Raw genomic sequence first — 24,256 nt, 5'->3', positions numbered from 1 at the left:
TATCTTGGCCGGCCATAAAGTGCCGGTGTAGAACTGGATGTCAGAAAACTAGCCATGATGTTTTCAAAGTGGTGGACAAGATGATGTGCAGTGCTGAAGTGAAAGTGATTTATAAAATTGACTACACAGGCTCTGAAAGAAATTATATACAGACGTCCGTGTGTCAAGGGATAAAAAAACGCACTTGGTAGAACGACTACTCTATGGAGTTTGTGCAGTACGGTCAACATGTTTCAGCCAAAGGGGGCTTTTCCCGGCTTTCTTCAGGACCTTAAATGTGAACTAGCTACTGCAACTACAACTACAATGTTGTGTTAAGTGAAAAGTAACCATAAGTTTACTAGTAGAAGGATACATATCTACCAGGAACTATAACATTTCAACGTCCACTGGTGGGAGAGAAGCACGTCTTCTTCCCAGCTTTGTGTGGGTGAAGACCTCACCTCACCCGGCAACCGCTCGGGAGTATGAGGCCCCGCTCTGTCCGTCGGTACCTCCGTCTACGGGCCGAGCTCGGCCCGTAGACGGAGGTACCGACGGACAGAGCGGGGCCTCATACTCCCGAGCGGTTGCCGGGTGAGGTGAGGTCTTCACCCACACAAAGCTGGGAAGAAGACGTGCTTCTCTCCCACCAGTGGACGTTGAAATGTTATAGTTCCTGGTAGATATGTATCCTTCTACTAGTAAACTTATGGTTACTTTTCACTTAACACAACATTGTAGTTGTAGTTGCAGTAGCTAGTTCACATTTAAGGTCCTGAAGAAAGCCGGGAAAAGCCCCCTTTGGCTGAAACATGTTGACCGTACTGCACAAACGCCATAGAGTAGTCGTTCTACCAAGTGCGTTTTTTTATCCCTTGACACACGGACGTCTGTATATAATTTCTTTCAGAGCCTGTGTAGTCAATTTTATAAATCACTTTCACTTCAGCACTGCACATCCTCTTGTCCACCACTTTGAAAACATCATGGCTAGTTTTCTGACATCCAGTTCTACACCGGCACTTTATGGCCGGCCAAGATATGGATTGATCTGCAATTCCCACGTGACGCAATCTCCACCGGAAGGGTGGTCTGATGGGACTTGTACTAGCCTTGTGTTTCCAATAAACTCCAGCAGCATTGGTTCACATATGTAACCTACTGTCCCTTAGTCACTTGTATGGCCACACACCACCCTTTGACCTGTTCTGCCCTTGTATGTTTTTTTCTGATAATTGGGGAGCGAGCAGACAGGTCGTTAAATATTCCCCACGACCCTCCATAAATGTTTGTTTTTTATTTATTAAAGCTCAAAAAAAATGCCAGTGTGTGTACGGAGGCTGGGTGGGTGGGGATGGGGGGGGGGGGGAGACTGAGAGCTGAAGCACGCTGAGCCCAATGGCTTCCTATGAGGAGCATCACAGAAGGGGCAGATTTCAAAGAAATGCTCGGTTATGACTACAACTGTACTGCAGCTTCATTGACACTATTCCCTGGTTGTGGCGTGCATTGCTCTGAACGGTGTGTTTCGGTCATGTGGACTGTATGAGTAGTATGTTGATGTGAGTTATAATAACGAGAGTTGTGCTCTTACGTTTACGTGGATCTGAGAAAAAAATGAAGTGACAGGGCGCAATAAAATGCTAGTGGGTGGGAGCAAAGAAAGTCCGTGAGTGCGGTTTGTCTACGCGTGAACTGATTTGGTGCTGTCAAAAGAATGCTTAAGGCTAGTGTGTAACTGCACATAATTAGGAGTGTACAAAAAAACAACGGGTTGCGAGGGAGGGAGAGGAGTGCAAGGCAGAGAGTGGGGACGGAAGGAAAAGCCAATGGCGAGGGAGAGCAGGTCCAGCAGAGGAAGAGGCTGAAGGTGGGAGGGCGGGGGAGATAGCGAAAGGGTGAGAGAATAGGCATGGGGGCGGGGGAGAGCATTCCTTTGAAGTGTGAAGCTCTCAGCATTACTGTGGCGGGTCTGAAGCGTGTGTACGGGCACATGAACTGCATGTAATCCACGAGCTTCCATTTCTTCAAACTAGGATTAAGGTTCAGCGTTCTCTTTAATTTTTATTTTAAAGCAGGTACCTAGTAAGGAAGGAAGGAATCTATGATGTAATCTGCAAATACGTGTAAAAACCGCCCTCGTTACTGTATTAAAAAGCCCATGACATGGAAAACGGGTTGAGGCTTCTCTACCAAAGTGCTGCAAAAAAAGATCTGCTGCTAAATATCGGCGTGCATGGTGGCCAATGGTTGCAATCGTTCTTTAGGGGGAGCTGTCAAACTTAAAATGCTTGCGCTCCATTAAGAAAAGCTGCTGATAAACGTACAAAGAAACGTGTGTGCTATCGGCCCAAGGAGATACCATGCTTTGGATAAGGGGGGCAGGCGCGTTCACGGCACATTAGGAGAGCGTGTTTGTACCACGCACAGACATTTAGCTGCCCGGGCAATTAACACAGCCTTTCGTTGAGCGCTGCTCATTTCTGTGGCTGCACTTGAATGCAGAGGCCATTTCTTACTGCCCTCAGACAATATTCCTTTATATTTCACTAAAAAGCCAACCCAGTTCGGAGCAACACTTCAGAAATCCGGCTGACAAATGTACCGCTTGTGCAAGTACCTTTCACAGCGCGCTGCTTCTAGCAAGAACGTAACCACTTTGCACAATATACCTAAATGTACAGAGTATCGGGGAGGAGACGGGGGTATTGTACCCAAAGGCAACCGTAGTACAATAGGTCTCAAAGAAAACATAAAAAAATTGTGAGGTACAGTCTAAAGTGTATCGCTGTAGGAGCCTACATTTCAACACCAGGAGTAGAGTGTGTGTAGACACGATAGAGCAGTAGAACCCACTCCCACTTCGCTGCAAGACTGGGTTGACTGACAGAACCTATGAAAACTAGACAAGACAAATAAACTCATTTCGAAAAAAACAGCGAGCCTAACTTCCTCACATGGGTTGGGTGAAGGAAACCAAGAACGTCTTGGTCCGAATGAGAAAGAGCTGCTGTCAAAATACACCTGAAGTACCTCTCTCGCTTGGACATTTAAAGGCGCAGGGAGTGACGTCGGGTACAAGAAATTCTTAAGCTGGATAAATAAAAGGGCTATAGTTTCAGAACAGCAATTAAACAAGTCTAGAACTCCTAAACCGTTGTCTTCAAGCAGACACTACTACACGCTTGCAAGAGGGAAAACTAATTAAATTAAACTTATGACAAATCCAAAAGGAAACAATCCGAACGTAATTCCACGCCAGCCAAGTATCTCTCGTAGACCAGGAAAGCAGCCAGGGAAACCTCTTAGACTGCGGGATGTAATTAGGGGGGAGGAGAAGTGAGGCCGAGCGCACACTGCGCACGCTGGGGAAGCAACAGATGCTTGTGGGCTGATGGCTTTGATGTGGACGCGCTTTCCGCACGAGTGCAACACACGAACTGCCCGAAATCCGCGATGGTTTCCGACCTTGGTTTGCCCATTATACTCTCGTCTATTATCCCTTGCGGGATTAATAGGCGAGACCTAAAAGAAGGGTATAACAATCATGACTTGACTAGACACAGTGCCTCAAGCAGGTAGAATTGCTGGGACCCCAAAGAACACCCAAGGTAGTGACACAGGGAGCCCACGGAGGACGGGTGCAGTGAGGAAACACAACCACGTGCTCCGCACAACTCTATGGGAAAGTCACAGTTGCGAAGTTACAGTTTAAGGACACTTCTATGAGGACTTAAAACAAACCCTCTGGAACATAGGAGGTTCTAGAGCCATCCCACCAATGAGTACCGAAGTACCTGTGTTACCTATCCGAGAGGAACCGGGTGCATAGGAGTCAAGTGGTGTCGGAAACCTTCGTTGTTTTCAATGGGAAGCTGCAAAGAAGCACTGCTGCCAGGAAGGTGAAGAGTGTCCAGTGGAATCCAAGCCTGAATTCTAGGTGAGAAGAACCTGAAAGCAGAGGAGACAGAGTCTGGGTCACTTCAGGTGATCAGGGGCTTCGTAGTTGAATACCCATCAATTTTGGGTGCTTCAAGTGCGAAGAAGAGATGCTTGACACCTCAGCCACGGGGACCAGGAGACTTTGAGGATGACCAGGATCTGGAGGTGAGCTGTCCCACAAAGGATGTCGAGTGCTGAGGGGTCGATGTGCGGCTGGAGCACCAACAAGCCTTGGCAAATGCAACACACGCAGGAAGGACAAACAGGTTATGGTGTGGACCAGCAAGGTCCAGGGCACTCTCCAAGCAAAGGAGAGTCAAGGCACGCCTGTAGCAACCAGGGAAGCCCAAGAACAAACAAGGTGAGCCTCGCCAGGACCCACAGGCCAACGGACCAGGAGTCTTGAGGAGACCTCAAGCAAGTTTGCAAAGCACCAGCCCACAGAGCAGGAGGCCGGATTTCTTCAGTGCAAATACTGCTTGGGGTCAGGACTACACGGTCTCCAATGCACAAGCTCGGGAATTGTGAACAAGCATATGCATTTGCAAATGTACGCGATGCACAGGGGTTCAGGTCCCACGGTCCCCACAAGGGATGCTGGTCTCAGAATCGCTGAGAGGGCAGATCAACCTCGGGGACCTTTGGAAACCCATCTCCTGTGTTGCTGAAATCTTCAAAGTCCTCAGAAGCTCGGGAGAAGCAAGCCGGTCAGATGAACTAAGGTGCCTGCTAGTGCAGGGGAGTAACTCCTTTACTCCAAGGGAGATACTTCAGTCGTCCAGCGTAGTGCAGACAGTCGAAGTACTTGGTTTCTTCTTAGTAGAATCTTGTCCAGGTAAAATCCAAAGCCAGGTAACCCACTTTATACCCACGGAAAAGGGTTGGACGGATTCAGGGGACCCTCCTAGGGGAGGGGCAGGACAGAGGGGTGGCTACACCCATGTCCTTTGTGCAGTTGCGCGCCAGAGCAGGAGCTAATGGCTCCCAGAACTAGTTTGAGCTGGACTATGCAGGGGGACACCAAATGTGCCCCCAGTGCAGACTTTCTGGCACTCTGAGTGCATCCACCCACCCAGCCCCAATACACTTAACCCTATCTGGGAGGTGGTTACACCTCCCTGTGACAGGATGCCTATTGTCATGCCTTCCTCTTCTCGAGCTTGGCTCAGCAACAGGAGAGCAGAAATGTGTCTGTGGCTGGCAGTGTCCATTTTGTGTTGCCCAGGTCGAGAAAACTGGTACCGGGTAGACCGGTGACCCATGAAGCTTGCTTCTGAAGGGTGAAATCCTACCTCCCACACCAGTTACTGGTATGGAGGTATGATTTCGAGGTGTTTGACACCAAGCACGAAATGTTTCTAAGCAGCCGTTTTAAAGTTAGCATTTACCCTGAAGTTATAATGCAGCTTAACCCATGTCTGGCTGCATCACAGACAACCCCGGAGAATGGTCTCCGAAACCTGCAGAGGGGACCTACTCATGCAGGGGCACCCTTTCACGTAAAACCCAACAACCTGCCTTCAGGATTGATAAGACCTGCCATAGGGGTGACTGATAGGTTTTTAAGTGTAGTGATTTAGATAGATATAGTGACCCTAGATCTAAGTAAGTGAGGCAAGCACCAGCTTACACAGGCTGCTGTAGCAGTCCTGTTGTCATTTTGAATGGCCTCTCATGGGTGGCATAATACATGCTTCAGCCCATGGGAGGCCTCTGGGGTACCTATGCCCTGGGTACATGGTGTACCATATACTAGGTACTTATAAGGGTCCCTCCGTATCCAATCTGGAGTGTACCTGAAGTACATACATAGCAATTTAAGCGAGAAAGCAGATTGACTGGGGTCCTGGATAGCAGGATCCCAGTCATACTAGTCCAAAAACAGTGAGACATCAGCAAAAAGTGGGGTAACCATAAGAAGCAGATCCTACTTTCTTACACTCAACATCCTGTGATTCTGTGCAAATCACTTAATCTCCCTGTGCCTAACAAAAATGAATGTGTCCTTGTGTAACGAATCAGGTGCTCATGTAAAGTCTCCGATACCTGATATCTTCAATTCCAGTTCACGCTATATAAAAACCTGAAAAGAAAAAAAATATGGCAATTGTTTTGGTCACATTTTGCTGTGCAGCAGGTTTATTAAAGGGTGCTGACTCTCATGGCTGGTAGGTACCATCCTGTAAGTGAAATGCACTTCTGTGGTGATCCAATAAGGTTGAGTAAACATGGTCTTGTTGCATGTCTGTGGAAGGTAGTAGTTCTTAATTCTCTTTTTATTTTGTAGGATGAAATTGTCAAGGTCCGCGCAGAAAACAAATTGGATTTCAACTTGCAGAAGAGCAGAGTAAAAGAAATGGTAAACTTTGATTTCTTTTGTAAAAAGGAAACTGGGAATAGTGAGTGTCTTTTGAAAAAAATATTTTTTTTTGTTTTTGTTGAGTACTTGTGCGCCACCTTGCTTAACCCATTGCACCTTTTGCGCGGGTAGCTTTCGTGTTTGTGGAGCTGAAAGTCATTCAGTCCATTGCATTTGAATATTCAATTTATTTAGCCTTATCTAATGGTACAGATCTAATATATGCAGATGCATATCTTGGGACTGTATAACTTGGACATGCATTTTCATCCAGTGCCTGGACATAAGTGGTCTTAATTCATGCATCGTCACGGGGGATCAAAGTCTAGCATGCATATATTTGAAATGTCATGTGCCTTGGTGGTCTCCTAGGTAACCCTTGAAGTGCTGGGCCCTTTTTCCTACACACAGGTTATCTGTGCACATAACTCAGGTTTTCATTTTTTACCCTGCCTTTCTCTTAGGGGTTCTCTCCAGTAAGTCTGATCCTTGTCTCTTACCTTTTTAAATACTCCAGTTATTTGGTTGATACTCCATACTACATAAGGAAAAGTCCATTCCATCACTAACAGCCTCAGACTCTCTAGGAGAATATTGAGGTCAATGGCATCTTGTGGCCATGTAGTGCCAAATTGTATACTCCTGGAGAATGAGTTTCACTGGCACATGGCCTACACTCAGGGCTTGGATTCTCACTCAAAGAAAAATATTGATTAATTAATAAATATTTGGAAATGTTTGTCAAAGTCAAAGTCAAAGTCAAAGTCAAAAATGTTATTTGTATTGGTACTCGACAGAGGACCACAAAAGAAATCTACATTTTACAAAAAGTGCAACAGTATTAATACAAGGATAAAAATTGTTTTAAAAACGTGTACAAATTGTAACAGATGAATTCATTCAAAGGTAGACCACACATATCTAAAAGTTCACTCCCCTTAGTAATTCTGCAGCAGCGGAATATAGGATTAAGGTATCTTGTACGAGCTAGGGTTACTTTTTGATTGGGACACACAAGTAATAAATGTTCTATAGTTTGGTCGCCCCCTGTGCACAAAGTACACAGAGGAGATCCTCCTGGAAGCCATCTAGAGGTAAATGCTAATAGTGGTAAGATGCCCAACCGGTACATAGTGATCGCTCTTCTTACACCATGTGTCAGGGTAAACCCAATATAAGGTCGAGTTTGCTTGAATTCAAGTTTTTCCACAAATGGCTTATAGATGGTTAATTTATTGCAGTGTAAACAGTCCAATTCGTAGCTCAATTTAGGGGTAAAAGTTTTTAAGAACAATTTTAAATGTGCTGGAGACCAAGTACTCAACATTTCAATATTGATGTTTGCCAGCTGAAATGCAACAGCCAAGTTTTCCAAAAAGACTTGCTTATTAGGCACTGCCCCAAAAGACTCTTTTTTCAACATTGACCTTAGAGTGTGCTCCTTCGCGTGTATCAGATTGTAGGCCCACCTTATTACATTAGCGATAGCTACAGCATAAGAGCTTATGATTGATAGTTCTAATCTCAGTGCCTGTACAGGTACAGCATCGGAAACTTTCATGATCCTTCTTAAAATTTTCCCCTCTTTTTGATCCATGAAAACCCATTGCTTTATGGGGATGTATTCCGTCGCATATGATAATACAGGTGGTATTTTTACTCTGTATGTGCCTAACAGTGCAGAGAAATGTCTATTTCCTGTTGCACTGTAAAGTTTCAGGAGAGCAGAGGCATGTATATCGGCTTTCCTTTGTAAGTTTGATACCTGTGTTGAATTTGTTAAATTTTTGGAGAGAATCCTTCCGAGATAAGGATAGTTGTCTACCTCTTCTATTTTTTCTTCACCAATCTTCCAGGTATACTTGGCGCTTTGTTTTCTTCCTGAAAAAGCTATTACTTTAGTTTTCTTTATATTTGGTATTAGATAATTTTCCTGCGAATATTGATACAAAATGTCCAGTGATGCCTGCAGTCCGAAAGGGGTTAGATCTAATAATACAATATCGTCAGCGTAGAGTAATGAAATTATGCTTTGCTGGGCGATCTTCGGCGGTAGATTAGAACCAATTTGCAATTGGTGAGGCAAGTCACTTAAATAGAGGGAAAAGAGGAGCGGGGCTAGAAGGCACCCTTGTTTCAGTCCGTTCTCTGTTTGGATTCTTTTTGTAAGTCCTTTTTCTCCCCCCATCTGGACTTGGCACCAGGTATTGGTGTGGAGGCTTATGATTGCTTGCAGCAATTGTTCTTGGATTCCAAGCCTCCTAAGTTTTTTCCATAGGGTAGATCGATCAACCCGATCAAACGCCGTTGAATAATCAATGAATGCAGCATAAACTACCTGGGCTTTTAGAGTAATGTACTTGTCGAAGATAACCTGAATGACTGCTATGTTATCTGTGACCGAGTGCTTAGGCCTAAAGCCTGCTTGACACATGGGTATCAGACCTGACGAAAAGGCCCATTCTTTCAGGCGATCTAATACCTCTGCCGCGAACACTTTGCCTACTGCATCCATGAGTGCGATCTGACGGTAATTTCCAGCTTGGGTTTTGCTTCCCTTCTTATGGATAGGGATAATTATGCTTCCCTGCCAAGATTTTGGAACATGTCCGCTCTCAAAGATGTGATTAAAGAGAGGGCATAATAGCTTGCTCCATTCTTTCGGTGCTACTTGTAATGCCTTAATCGGGATTTGGTCTGGTCCAGAGGCGCCTGTGGTTCTTGCTTTGCGAATGTTCAGTTCAACCGAGATGGCTGTAGTTTGTATTAGAGAACTCTCATCTTTTTCATAATTCATATCTTTACTACTTACTTTAGGTTTTATTGGGTTTACTTTGTAAAGATCTGAGAGGTATAGTTCCCAGTCATTCGGGGGAACCGGGATGGTTTGTAGATTTTTCTTTGTACCAGTTATTTTCGCGATTAAGGACCAATATTTACGTTGATTGTAATTACTTGCAGCAATCTGGATATCGACCCAGTTGCGATCTTCTATAGCTCTTTTTTCCTTTTGGTTCTCCCGCCTCAGTTGGTTCTTCAATCTGTTTATTTCCTTCTTTACACTTGCTGAAAAGTTCATGTATTGGGCACGTATAAGTTTATTTAATTGTTTCTTTACTTCTGAATGGTTGTGGGAACATACATTTTTTCCTCCCTTCTTTTTAATATTGCCTCTTGCACCCGATGATATCATACTTAGGATAAGTTTTTTAAAATCCTTAATTATGAGTTCAAAGTTTTCTATAGGGTTTTTGGAGAATCTCTGCTCCAGAATCTTTGAATGATCAATCTTTGTCATGATTTTATCAAGGGTCGAGGAATTCCAGTAGATACATCTCCGTTCACTTTCTATTAGAACAGTACTTTCAATATAAATAATGTGACTAGGTTGGGAAGTTTTAGGTATCCAATCTGCTGTTAATTGCATAATCGCATGATCACTCTCCAGACAAAATTGATTAGATAAAAACAAAGCAGTATCAATCAGATCCATACTGCTTATGATATAATCTATGATAGATGGAGACCCATTACCTCGCCTGGTATACTTTGCCGGAATGTCTCCCTCAACAGCTCCATTCAATGTTAGTCCATTAAGGTTTGTTATTGCTGATAGTAACAATCCGCCTCTTTTATTGGTTAATATACCCTCGGGGAATTGTGGAATTATAATTTCCTGACCTTCTTCTGCATATAGGTTTGCCCACCTATTAATTTCAGAATTGGAGATTTTACTATTGAAATCCCCCGCGATTAAGAAGGATGAATGAGAATGGATCTCCATAATATGCGTAATCTTTTCAATTATGTCCAAAAATGTAATATCGTTTTCTTTCCCAGGGGGAGCGTAGACATTGAAAAGTAAAATTGCCTGTGGTGAAGCAGTGCTATGTTTTTTTGCGAAAATTTGAATGCACTGCAAGTTGTTAGATTTTGTGTCTATTATTTCCTGCTCCCACAGGTAATCCTCCCTTAACAATATGGCTAACCCGCCTTTAGCATGACCTCGATTAGTAGATAGTGCTAATTTTTCATATATAAAGTACCCCTTAAGATTGAAAGATACGGTATCCCATGTTTCTTGTAGAAGCAATATGTCTGGGAGATTTCTCATAACCATGGACAGTTTGTTTTTAGTTCTCCCAGCGATATTCCAAGATGTAATCCTTAGTCCCGTGCTAAACAGAATGTTGTCTGAAGTTAGAGATTTTGTTGCTATTCAGAGTCTCGGAGACCCAAGCCCAGGACTCGGTAGTAGTATGCTCTTCAGGTTCCATGTCAGCTTTGTACCAAACTGCCCTATGACCTTTATTCACCAGAATTTTTAGGTTTGTGATGTCTCGATCTTCAGTCATGCCTTTTTTTCGCTGGTATTTATTCACTTGAGAGTTGGTGATAGCCTGTATTTGAGCATTATACCCATTGGGAGTATTATAGTCCTTTAAGTCTTCTATTTCCATTACATCATATCCGTGCTTGTGTAGTGTCTCTTTCTCCTTTAGTATTATGCCTGGAAGGACTGTTGACCAAAAGGTTACCAGTGTCAATTTATTATTCTCTTTTTTGGGAAAAGACACAAGATCGATTTCGTTACTAGTCATTGTATCTAAAGGCCTTATATGTCGTAATAAATTTATTATCCTGCCTCTATTAAGAGGTGCCGAATCGATAGGAAAAAGTTCCTCAATTTGAAGAGTTTTGGAAGAAGGCCCTTCCCCCTTTTTATAGTAGCTATTATTTTCTTCTATAAAGATGTTTTTACTTTGATCTGATTGCTTGGGGTATTTGATAGGAATATACTCTTTTACTGTCGGGTCTAGTTGTGGCACCATATTTTCATAGTTATTACTGGAAATACCCTTTTCAACGTTTTGAGACTCAATTTTAATGTCACATTGTTTTTCTTCAGATTTATGCGAAATTACAGATTTTTGAAATTTTAGTTTACGATTTTTTCGCTTTTGGATCCTTCTCTCTGGCTTTCTTCTCCTTTTTTTTCCAACTGCAATGTTCTTTTCCTGGTTCTTATTGGAAAGCGTGTCTTCGTTTCCTTCACTCGATGCGTTACTGATGTTTATTCTTGATTCCTGCATTTCAGGGACGGTAGCATTAGTAGACTTATTCGTTCCATGAGTTTTAGAAAATATTGAAAAGTGTTTTCTTTTCTGTTGATGTTTTTCTTTAAATAAGTTTTTCAAAGAATATATCACTGAATCATTCGAGTTATCAATTTTATGTTTTTCTTGTAATTGAGTGTCTACAGTTTGAGTACCACAGTCCGCGTTTTTTCCTCCTGAATTTTTTTGTGATCTTTTGGTATGCTATGTTGGTCTAGATTGGTTTTATGTAACGTATTGATTTTATCTACTTCGTGGGAATCTTTTTTCTTCTTTTCTTCTACCAAATACTTTAAAATGCCTATTTGGACATCCAATGTTTGATCGGAATTTTCGAGAATATTTCCAAGAAATGAAAGAGCAGATTCCAATATCTCTTGTAGAGAGAATAAAGCTTTAGATATTGGAGGAGCGTTGTCAGCAGTGTTATTGTTATTTTTTAGGTTGAAGGAGTCCATTGAGGGATCACACAAAGCGATAGGTGAAGAGGTTTTTAACTGGATACTGTTAGTTGTTCCTAGATCCTTTTTCTCTATCGCAATAATTTGTTTGCTATTATTTGTATCATCAAATAAAGTTACGCTCCCTCTGCTTTTTATAGGTGTTACCATTTTCAGATTGATCGTTTCATGATATGACAGAAGAAAGTCTTTCGGAGTACTTGATAATTTGTTGCTTAGGTCTAATTCCAAACATTCCTCCTTGAATTGTAAGCTAAGATTCGTTGGGGTAGATTTTGATGTAGGGTTTTTGGTCTCCCCAGCAGAGTCAGTTACGTTGAGATTAATATCCTTACTTAGCGATAGTATTTCTTGATTTTGTTTGGGCGAAAGTGCAGAGAAATAAGCAGTAATGGCTGGTGTATGGGTTAAACGACCTTGTTTTATAGCTTTATCAGTGGTATTTCGTACTGCATTTTCCGTTCCCATTCTTTTCATATAGACTGTCCGAGATCTCAGTTTCTTAAAACCCATTTGTGCTCCAGTTGTCGTCAGGGATAATAAATCTCTTGTAACGTCACTGATATCGTTGGGGAATTTTAGTGTTGTAAGAGAATCTTAGTTGACCCCAATATACTCACAATGGGCAGATGAGAATATTTACCACTAATAGTATCGGTTTCGGTGAAGACTGAGTATATACCAGGAACCTGATATGGTGACCGTAAGTGAGGTGGCCCGTCCCGTCCTCAGTCGTCCACGGACGGCCACAGACGGCCCGCCCTTTGCCCGGGCTTCGCCCCGTGCACCGACCCGCGCGCGTCCCGCGATGCGCGTGATGGATGAGTGTTATATAGTTTCACAGGAAGTGAGGGCGTGGCTCTGGGAGGGGGCGCGGCACTCACGGGAAGAGGACCAGCTGTAGGTGGAGAATGCTGGTCCTCGCGGTCCCGGGGCCGGCGCCTCTCTCTCCTCTGCGGCCACAGAAGCAACAGGGTCTTTGGGGCAATGGATATAGCAGCAAACAGCAGCGTCTTAATACAAGCTACTCCAGTAGCGTTGTTCACGCGGTGAGCACTTCTCCAGATTCACGAGCGGCACCCGCGAAGCGGGGGCCGCGAGTAGTTGATCAGTTTCTGCAGGGCGTGGCTCTGGGAGGGGGCGCGGCACTCACGGGAAGAGGACCAGCTGTAGGTGGAGAATGCTGGTCCTCGCAGTCCCGGGGCCGGCGCCTCTCTCTCCTCTGCGGCCACAGAAGCAACAGGGTCTTTGGGGCAATGGATATAGCAGCAAACAGCAGCGTCTTAATACAAGCTACTCCAGTAGCGTTGTTCACGCGGTGAGCACTTCTCCAGATTCACGAGTGGAAATGTTTGTCCTTTTTCTAATAGACTTAAACAGCAGACAAACTGAAATGTGTGATCTTCTTCTCTTCCAAAAGCCTACTACCTTCTTCACATTGAAAAAAGCAATCTGTCTTTCTCTGTGCTGCCTGTCTGTTGACATGCCCACGTATATCACCCACTCTTGTGTTTTCAATGGCAACTCTACCTTATCTTTATTTTATGTGGAGAGCTAACATACTAGCTGGTTGCACAAGCGAGCAATTTACCATCAACTAATAGAGAATTTGGTGAATCATTTGGTGTTCCAGGGATTCCTTTCACCTCTTCAACAAGAGAGTGCATAATTTTTGGGATATTCGTCACTTTGTCCAAATTAGACTACACTGGCATTACAATAATCATACTAAGTCGATGACTTTGTTTTGTTAAATGAACTTAGTTTATTATTAGTTGCAATTACATAGCTTGACCTACCTTTAAATCACATTTGTTAGATTGACAGATTCGGACTTGTATGCTATGCTCATCCCATTCAGCAGACGTATCATTAGATTATGAAGCAACAGATGCTCTGGGGCTACGTTATCTGCCCACGCAGTCCTTCCATCTTGTGATGGGCTAGCCTGCCATAATAGGCCCTGTGATGTTAAATCTATGTTTTGTGGAGTGTAGTCCACAAAATAAATGTTTGTTGTGTAAAATATGTTAATTCAGATTTCTTTTAAAATATCATTAAACGGGATGCAGTCGGACACATAGAACCGAGCTCCCAGTGCTGCTGGTGCACAGATCCTATTAGCCCACTGTGCCTGTGGCCCACACCGGTTGGAGAAAGGACCCCCTTCAGCCCAAGTGGAGGAATCGTGGAGTTGGCCGGCGACCGGGCCCGCTGTACCATTTGTTGGACCGGCAGCTGTAGACACCGCACGGAGGAGGCCGTGGGGCTGCGTTGGCCTGCAGAAGCGTGCCATTGAGGGGATTGTAATCTGCCCCTGAAACCGCGTGAGTATCCACCATGTGGTCTTTGGGAGTCTTGGATGGTGTAGAAGCCCCATGGGGCTTGGAGAAACGGCGGCCCCAGGTGGGCGCGGATGCACAGGGGTGACCCATTGGCACATTTCTGAGTGCTCTCCCCTCCTGGCGCTCTGTACGCCACTGAGGATCTGGCACTGGTGAAAACATAGGGGGCAATAAAAAATGACGTGCACCGGCCCTGACTCTGAGACAAGGGACAGCCTCCATAACGGGGGTTCTCCTCATCCAATTGATCAGGGTCCGCCTATTGCAGGTGCACCAGGGCAATGAGGACGATAGCAGCCTGGTCTCTTGCTGTGGTGAAGCCGTCCCATGTGATTGCAGTGACATAACATGGGGACTACTTGCTTCATGGGGTCCTGGCCACTCCACCCAACCCCCTCACCTGGAGGTTGAAACTTTGAGGGATGTTTTGGTGCAAGAGAGTTGGTGGGGGAGGTGTGGTAGAGATGCATGCCCCACCTTATATCCCAATGGTCCGCAACAAACGGGGGGAGGGGCAGCCAGGAAGGGGGCTGGTCCCCTGCGGCAGGCTCTGCGAAGAGGGGGAAAGAAATTGACTTGGAGGCACATAACACCATCATTCTGGCACTATTCGGGACACCAAAGACACCCTGGAGCAGAAGATTGATGCAGGCAGAAGATTGAAGCACTGGTGGTGGATTTGGGTCTACTACAGGCAGATCATAAAAAGAAGACGGACAGAGCGGTTACTGTAAAATCCATATTGGTGCAGCGACACCTGACGGTAATGAATCATGATGTTCAACTGCGTAATCTGCAAAAAGAAGTACACTTTCTTTTAGCTAAGTTGGAGGACGCGGAGGGTCGCTTTTGGCACAACAATATTTGCCTGGTTAGGGCACCGGAGCATACGGAGGGGCAATGTGTTGAACTGTTTGTGTAACAGTGTTGTAGGGAAAGATCTCTACCCTTTTTTACAGTGAAACATGCGCACCACATACCTAGTAAACCCCCAGCAACGGGGTCACTCCCCAGACCGATTGTTGCCCACTGATTGAACTTTGCAGACAGTGACAGCATCCTTCAGCATGCACGCTCACATGAGCCCTGAACGATCGAAGACCTACTGGTCAACATTTATCCAGACTACCCAACTGCGATGCAGAACCAGCAATACGTCTATCTAGCCATGAAGTGGCACATGCGCCATCTCAACCTTAAGTATGCCTCGCTGTTCCCAGCTTGCCTCTGTATTTCGACCACATAACTTCGGATACCGTTTTTTGGACACAACAGGGGACGTGTGGGACTGGTTGGAAAGACAGGGTCACCCACTCCCTGCTGCTCAGAATGCGGAATGCTCCTCTGGATGGCAACTACAGGGGCAGAGGCGCCATCCGTAGCGCCGTTCCATGGCAAATTCACCAAAGTCGAAGCGCAATTGGAACGGGACAAAGTTGTGGCAGCACTGCAGGGAGGTTCTCCTGTACTCAGGCAAAACCACTAGGAACTACTTGATAGAAACTCAGACAATCGGCTACTGATACTTCTATCTCTGAAGAGGACACAGAGGAGCCATCCCTTCCAGTAGTTACCCCGATGACTGCAGATGAGGTTTTGTAATGATTGGGGATTTGAGGGTGGAGTCGGAGGGACTTATCTAAACATGGAGGGGGGTGCACAAATTGGTCTGACTGCTGATGAGCAGTCATTGCTCCTGTCTGTGGGGCTTACCTTCCTCCCTCTTAGCAATTGGACCACATTTAGTTAGACTATTTGAACAAATGGTAATGTATATTTCATGTTGGGGTGGTTGACAGGCAACTTGGGCATTGGAGATGCTGGCGGTTGTACACCTGCAGCATGAGGTAGCTGGGAGGGGTGGGATTGGGAGGTTTGGAGCCGCAGCAGGGTGTAATGACATGAAGTGGTGAGGTGCTTGCTAAGGGGCACATAGCTAACTCCCAGAGATGTCACAGACTGAACTTCCCGCCTTGTACGGAGGCACTTTCCTTAAAATTCTATTGTAAATGGTAACAGTCTAGGCAGTAAGCTAAAGAGACTCCCAAGACCTTATACTATTGCAAGAGACACACTTCGTTAGAAATAACTGCAGATTTCTGGGCAGAGGTCGCTATAACACCCTGGCTCACGCAGGCTACTCCACAGTGTCTAGGGAATGCGGATCCTAGTCCATTGGTCCCTGCCCCTCTAAATAGTCACAATGTGGGTCGGTCCCGGGGGTTGCTGGACAGCAGTGAAGGGTCTGTAGAATGGGGAGAAGCTGGTGTTGGCATCTTGGTATCTTCTCCTGGACCTTCAAGGTGAGGTCCTGAAGAGGATGAGGGATTGGCTGGCCGAAATCCCAGAGGCACTGTTGGTGGTGGGTGTTGACCTTAATCTTACCCTACAGGGAGACTTGGTCAGGGTGCTCCACTTGGGGAGACACCGATGGATGACACACGCCTGTGTAGGTTTGTGGAAGCCCTGGGGTTGGCTGGTCTTTGGAGTATTGCCCATCCGGGAGTTAGACAATACTCCCACTCATACAATGCTCCTCACTTCCTCGCTCACCTTGACTACTTCTTAGTACCAGTACCCCAACTTAGTAGATTCTGAAATATGACTGAACTCCCAGGGGGTATTTTGAACAATTCCCTGTTATTTACTGAACAATGGCGTCTGAGCAGGCACACTCGTGCTGGCTGGCAGTTGGCCCCCAGTAAACTGACGTACTGGATTACCCAGAGATACGAACAGGATGTGAAGCCCCAATACTTTAGATTAAATAGGAATTCAGTGGCCTCGGAGATGGCCCTTTGCGAGGCCTACAACATGGTGATACAGAGTTGTATGGTCTCCAACAACTTGGGCAAGAGACGCGATAGACTAGCAAAGGTAGTTTAGTGGAGGAGGCCCCTGACCCGGACCTGGCAGACCGTTTGTCCTAAATTAGAGAGGAATACTGGCAAAAGCTGCACCAATAGGCCACAACACTCTAGGGCCAAACAGAAATTGTTGGCCTGATTGGCCAAAAAGGAAGAAGGCCAGAGATGGATATCTATTATCCGCACAATCCAAGGTGCTCTGGTAGACATGGATGAGAGCATTGCGCAGACCTTTGCACACAATTTCTGGGATTTATGTGCCCCACACCTCTCTCCGGAGGCTGTGAACGACATGTGCAAATTTGTGACTGATATTGCAGTCCGGAGGCTAAAGAGGTCCATTAGGCATTCTTTGATGAAGGTTTTTATAGAAGGGTGGATAGTAGAGGTCATGTCCCAACTGAAAAATAGGAAATCATTGGGACCAAACGGTTTCCCGACCGAATTCTTTTAATGTGTTAAAAGTAAGGGGGCACAACAATTTAGGGACATGTTACGCACCTCCAGGAGTCAGGGTGATTAGAAAAGGGACATAGATAGTTCCTTATTATATCTTTATTTTTTAAGTGTGATTCCCAATTCTGAAGAGATATACTTTTCATATTTGGTGTCCCTGGACTCACGATTTAAAATCACAACATATGGTGAAGTCAGATTTTAAATTGTAGTTCTGAAAATGCAACTGTTAGAAAGTTGGCATTTACTTAATTTAGCCATTTGGTGCCTGCTACCTGTCTTTGTTGATTCTAAGTTGGTTGAGAGCTGGGCTTTGTGAATTAATTCCCTCTATATAGTCTTACATAAAAGGGAGCTTAAGTGTGTCTTGATGGGCCATCCGGGGAGATGGTAGGAAGAAGCCGGGCAAATTCTCACGCTTACATTTGAATAGGCTGTGTCCTGTTCACACACAAAGGCATGCATACCCCCCTGTAGTGAGTCTGGAACCTGGGCAGAAAGGGATGACCTCTATGCACTTCAAAGACATCTTTGAAGTCTTCTCCACTTCAAAGGCACAACTGGGTATAATAACTATACTTCTGACACAATGACTTGGGTACACTTCTGGGCCTGTGAAGGTTCTGCCTGGAAGAAGAATAGCGGAAATGACTACCGCTCTGCAGGACGGCTGCTTTGCTGAACTCTTCACTTGCTGAGCTGCCCTGCTGCCTGCTGTTCTCCTTCTTGGGTAAGAAGGACTGGACATGCATCACTTGAACCCAGAGTGATTCAAAAGGCTTTCTGGCTTGCCTCCTGTTCTAAGTCTCAGGGACGGCAAAGACTTCAACGCATCCTGCTACATCACCTGAACTTTGCTTTCTGCAGTCTTTCCCTGCCAAGTGGTTCCAACCCAGTCCTAGGCCCTTGGAAGCCGGTATAAAGTGCTGCTACAGCCAGAACCCACACATCCTCATTGGAACCATTGCATCTTCACCTTTGCGTGCGTCAGAACCGACGCATCTTTATCGGAGCGTGGAACAGAGCTGTTGCATGGCACTCTGAATTAGCGCATCACCTTCGGAATTGACGCATTGCCTGGTATGGGAGCAGTAAATGCGCATTGCCTTCGGAACTGGTGCCGCACACTCTAAACCGAGGCACCGCCACCATTGCATGGAGGAACTCAATGCATCTTGCCCACTGTGTGGCTTGAAACTGATGCATCGCTTCAGCTGCACCTCGCATCATCTTTGACGTTGACGCAAGCCCGGGTCACGATACTGTTGTTCAGCAGGCCTAGGTGGGTCCCTGTATCCTGCCTGTGCTCTATCGCGGTTTGCCTGAACTTATGACTTTGCCCCGGTCCAGCGCGACATGATATGCCATTTAAGCACTTGTTTCTAAGCGCTATTTTACATGAATTCTTTTAAAGAGTCATACCTCGACTTCTACTTGTTGGGTTTTTGTCGTTCTGGTCTTGTTTTATTTATAAAATGATTTTCTATATTTCTAACCTGGTGTGGAGTCTTTTTGTGGTGTTCCCACTGTGTTAGTGTTCGAAGTGTTGCACAAATACTTTACACATGTGCCAAGCTACCAGAGGACGAGCACAAGATAATTTAGAATGTGTTGTGACTTACCCTGACTAGGATTGCGGTTCCTGCTTGGACAGCATGCATACCTCTGCCAACCAGAAACTCAATTTCTAACAAACAGGGTAGCCTTTTCCATTTCAGAGGGTTCTCTTACTCTGTCCACAGTCATTATTGTTTTTAAGAACTTTCTATCCTACTTCTGGGCAAACACTTCTACGTTGCCGCTGGGCTATTGCATGGAGTTTCTTCCCTATGCACACCAAAGCATAAAGAAAAAGGAGTTATCAAACCATGTTAAAGTCTTGTCTGTGAGCCACAGTACGAAACCCTTTCAACATCTGTTTTCATTGCTAACCAGCTTTTTCTTAGGTTTCTTCTGGATGGTACCATTGAACGAACCCAACGTGAAACCAGATGTTTGAATGCCAACTGTGCCTTCTGCCTTCCTGGCTAACAGCACAACAGCAACACACGAAGGGCATTTCATGCACTAAGAAGGCATTGCCGTCATTGTTATTGGGCTACTTGTTTTCCAATTTGTTATGGTCTCCGGTTGATCACACCATGGTCAGATATTTGTGCACACACTTTCCCTGATAATCACTGTGTCATGCCACTGGCACCTGCTGTGGGGTCAGACTGACTGACAGAGTGTGGCCTGGATATTGCCCGAAAGAAGCTATTACTGTAGCAAAATGATTTTTCTTAAAGTGCACAGTGCCCAAAATGGTCCACAATGTTTAAGTTCTGTTTAGGAGAGACTTATGCCCTTACACATCTCCTCTAGAGTCAACCAAGTGTAACAGTAGTTATAAAACACGCATATTTCAAATTTTTGGCAATCTGAATCTACATTTTGACTCCATTCAGGACAGTGAAGTTCGCAACTTTCTGGACGACCTTACAGCCATGCAAGTGTCCCAATTAGTTGTAGGATCTACAAACTTTGCCAACCACCTTCTCGGTCAAGTGTTTTCCAACTTAAATAATTTACATGTTTCTACCCCATGGCCTGGACTGACCATTGTATGGTCCCCATGACTATCAACATCACCGTTCAGGAATGCACCTTGGCTCCTAACTCTATTCTGAAGCAACCATGGCAAAAACTGGATCTACAGGAATTTGGAAATTATATTCAGGACAATCGTCCTCTGTTAGACATCCACCGCTGAAAACAAGGTAAATTCCTGGCTTTCCTCAGCCCTTGACATCTTTATCCTCGCTTGAAAGGGGCTGGTAAAAAATAAACCTTCGACCCCAAGGTTTAATCAGATTCTTGTTGCCGCAACAAAGCACCATAAAGTGCTTGAGCGAATCCGTAGAAAACCTATGATTCTCCCCTCAGTACAATATATGACCGCTTTAAATAAAGTCACAAAATTATCAAGAAAGTTAGGACGGAGTCCTTCTCCAACCAAATCCACAATAGCATCAATCCAGCTAAAGAAAGGTTTACTTTAGTCAATCGTTTAATGAAACCAGCTCTATCAGCCAAGCCTATTGAGGCCTATACTGACCAAAGCGACAACCTAGCAAATTACTTCATTGGTAATATTAGGGACATCTACTCACACTTTTCCTCAAGCACTACTTCCGATCTGTCGGACAGCACTTAAAACCAAACTGAAGGCATTTCCTCTACTCAACACTCCTCTCTACAGGCACTTTGTAATCAAGTAAAATCTGGCTCTCCTGATGACCCTTTTAGACCCGACTTTATCCTAAAACTCCTAGATCTTTAATTTTCATCCTTTTTAAAAACCATGAATCTCTCCCTAACTTCTGCTATGGTGCCGTGTGCTCGGATACACGCACATTTGCTTAAGAAAAACTTGCTTGGACCCAGCCAAGCCAGAAATCTACGGCCCCATCTCTCTCCTACCTTTTTTAGCCAAGGTGGTAGAGAAACATGTCAATAGTGCATTGATAATGTTTCAGGAGCAAAATCCTATTTCGGGCACATCCCAAAATGGTTTCAGGCCTTCTTACAGCATTGAATCTGCACTCCTAGCAATGTCGGAGACACTTCGCAATGCCTTGGATGAAGGCGGTTCATTTGCCCTGATTCTGCTGGATTTAATCACCATGTTTGACACAGTGTCTCATCAGGTGCTACTGCAGAGATCACTTGTATCGTACATGCACGATACTCAGCTTATTCTTTCACTCTCGGCCAGTGTAACTCAAGACATGGCCAACTTTCAGAAAGGGGTGCTTGCTGTTGCTAAGTGGGTGAATAACAACTGTTTATAACTAAACGCTAACCAAACTGAAAACCTTCTGTTAGGAAACCACACCCACACCTGGGGAGACCTCTGATGGCCATTCAGCCTTGTACCCTTTCACAAGCCTAAACTGGTCATTAAGAATTTAGTAGTATGGATTGACGACACTCTTTGTTTCGATGCCCAAGCTTAATCAGTGGCAGGTATCATTAGCTTTTTAGACGCCCAAACTAGGCAGACTATCATTCAATCTCGATCTTGTTTTACCTGGACTATTGTAGTGTCCTGTATCTAGGTGCCAACAAATCAGTTACAAAAAGACTCTAGATTGCCCAAAATGCCACAGCAAGACTGCTCTTCTCCCCCCTCGGAAGCTCCATTGGCTTCCTGTGGATAATTGTGTACATTTCAAAACCATGGGCATTGCCCATAAGATTCATCACTCCAAAGGTGCTCCTAACCTTACCAGGCTTCATTCACCATATTTGCCATCGATCCAGGCCCCTCTGCTCGGCTGACTTCAACTTAATCCTTGTCCCTCAGGTAACAGCAGGAGGATGCTCCTTCTGAGCCATGGCTCCTGTCCTATGGAACAAATTGCCTCTCTACTTCAGGAAAATGCATAACCAGCTCTGCTTCAGGAAATCACTTAAGACATGGCTCTTTTCCGATTAGCTTTTCCATCTTTAGATCTCTTCCTTCGGTGAGAGTATTTACCTGTACTATGTGCTCTTGATCTAGCGTTTTGAAGCCCTGTTGCTGGGGCACTTATGTGTTATAGAAGTCTGTTTTTTAACAATAACATATTGATCTTTTCTAAAACGTCTTGTCTGTTATAGTGGACATTTTCTTATTCAACACTGTTGAGAACCACTGTAGAGTGAAGACTTTCTTGTGCAAGACATATATAATCTTTCCTTGCATGTTAAAGACATTTTGTAGATCTTTTTTTTTCTCCCTCAATCATCTGGTAAGTTCCACCTCATCGAAGTCTAAACATCAGGTTGTTGGGCTCCTCTAAAAAGGAACTTGGCCACCCTGTCCTTGTGTTTCTTAAGCAATCCTTGTGAAAATGTAACAACCGGTTGATGTACCCTAGGGAATAGTCAAATGTTTTTAAAACCAGTTATTTAAAAGTAATCACACTGTACACCTGGAGAGAGCAAACTGACCCTCCTTAGAGTTCATTTCACATTTCCATCTTTGTTCGAGCCATCTGTCCATCGATTCACCCTAAAATGTATGATCCATCTGTCCACCCCTCCACCTTTCCATCCACCCTCCCATTGCCCACTCCCACCATGCGTTTATCCATCCATCCATCCTTTCTTATATACTTCCATCCTTTCACCCATAAACACAGAAAAATATTCATGTTCTATCTTTTCACCCACCCATTCATTCACTCTTCTGGATCTGTCCAGACTTCATTCCATTCACCCTTTCACCTGTCAATCCTTTCATTTGTACATCAAACCTTTCACTCTTCCATCCTTTCACCCATCCATCCATTTATTTTTTACTCTTCCATCCTTTCACCTTTTTTCCTTCTTTCCTTTCACAGCCCCTTTATTCTTGTCACCCTTTTTCTATTCCTTCCCCTATCTACAAACTTTAGTCTCTTTTCCTTATGTTTTCTTTCTTATCTTTCTCTCTCCCATGCTTCTAGATTTTTTCCACTTGTCCCTCTCTGCATGTGTTTCTCTTGTTTTAATTAATTATTTTTCTTTGTTTCCTTCATTGTGCATGTCAGCCGACGGCCCACACCATATTTCATAGTATTCTATAACCGTGTTATTTATGAGCATTTTATCTGCAGACAGAAGAGGCCCGTAAACTAATTGATATCAAAGTGGGGCCGAGTTACTTTTGGAAACCTTTAGAAATGTCATTGATTCGGAATTCTGCACCCATGCAAGGTCATAAACTTGCAGGCGCAGATTTCCAAACCTGTTTGTAACTCGGCCCACTAGAATTTTACAAGAGCCAATCTTCGAGCTCCTTTTGTATGAGCATCTTATTAAAGCGGCTGGGTAAGGGTGGACCCCTTGGATTGGCTAGCCTCAGAGAGCTGCTGGGATAAACATTGGTGTCAATTGCCCAAGACCCACTATATATAGGCTACACACTAGCTACCTAGTTACTTACAAGGATATCGGTACAGTTTTCCCTCTGGCACTTTGCACCAAAAACATCTTAAAAACATGTTCACTTTATTTCACTAATCCTGCACTGGACACCTTTCACCTCACTCGGAGGTATCCAAAACAAGACTTGCGCATGTAAAGTGCATAGTGCTCCGCATTGGTTGTACATTACCATGGATATCAATACTAAATAAAAGTTCGAAAATAAATATGAATATTTTCTAGCCACAGTATCCCAGATTGCTGAAACTAAATTATTAAAAAAAAAAATGTATTACTTTGGACTGGAAAGTATAACATACCTGAGGAGTGAATATTCGTTGCAGTGCAATAATGCATCCTTTGAGTCTTGCAACAATTAAGACCGCCTTGCACAGAATTCTGTAGCAGTAACATTGTATGCAACTGGTGGCCTTTGCTGCAGTTTGTTGCAGGGTTTGAACCTTCCTGTCTGTGTCGGAGCTGCCTTCTTTGTTGCTTGTTTTTGTGTCCCCTTCTTCTACTAAAGCCATCGGCACCTCATTGCTTTTGTTGAGAGGATTAATATGTTGTTACTCAGTAGGTATATAACCACTCAGTCTTGTGGAGGTCAAGAAAGCAGCCAGTTGAAGCCCGAAAGTTAACTTCTTTTTTATATAGCGCTTCATACCACACTTGTGTTTTTGTCAGCTCTGCAAACAAAAGGGAGTTACCATTATCCAATGTAATGATGCTCAATTTATCGGTTTCCAAAAGATGCAGGGACCATTTGGTCTTTGCAGGGTACAAAGTTGTA

At 44.4% G+C, this 24,256-nt stretch overlaps 1 protein-coding gene across 1 annotated transcript in view; it reads left to right on the top strand.

Moving 5' to 3' along the window:
- MCUR1 (mitochondrial calcium uniporter regulator 1) overlaps nucleotides 1-24,256 on the top strand; it is a 219,881-nt gene that overhangs the window by 135,006 nt on the left and 60,619 nt on the right. The window contains exon 6 of the mRNA XM_086965097.1: nucleotides 6,212-6,283. Within this exon, the coding sequence (XP_086821223.1) occupies nucleotides 6,212-6,283 (72 nt within the window). The remainder of the gene's footprint in view (nucleotides 1-6,211; nucleotides 6,284-24,256) is intronic.

This window comes from Lissotriton vulgaris, chromosome 4_1 (genome assembly GCF_964263255.1).
Source record: "Lissotriton vulgaris chromosome 4_1, aLisVul1.2, whole genome shotgun sequence".
NCBI lineage: Eukaryota > Metazoa > Chordata > Amphibia > Caudata > Salamandridae > Lissotriton > Lissotriton vulgaris.
This window is presented reverse-complemented; position numbering and strand designations above follow the sequence as displayed.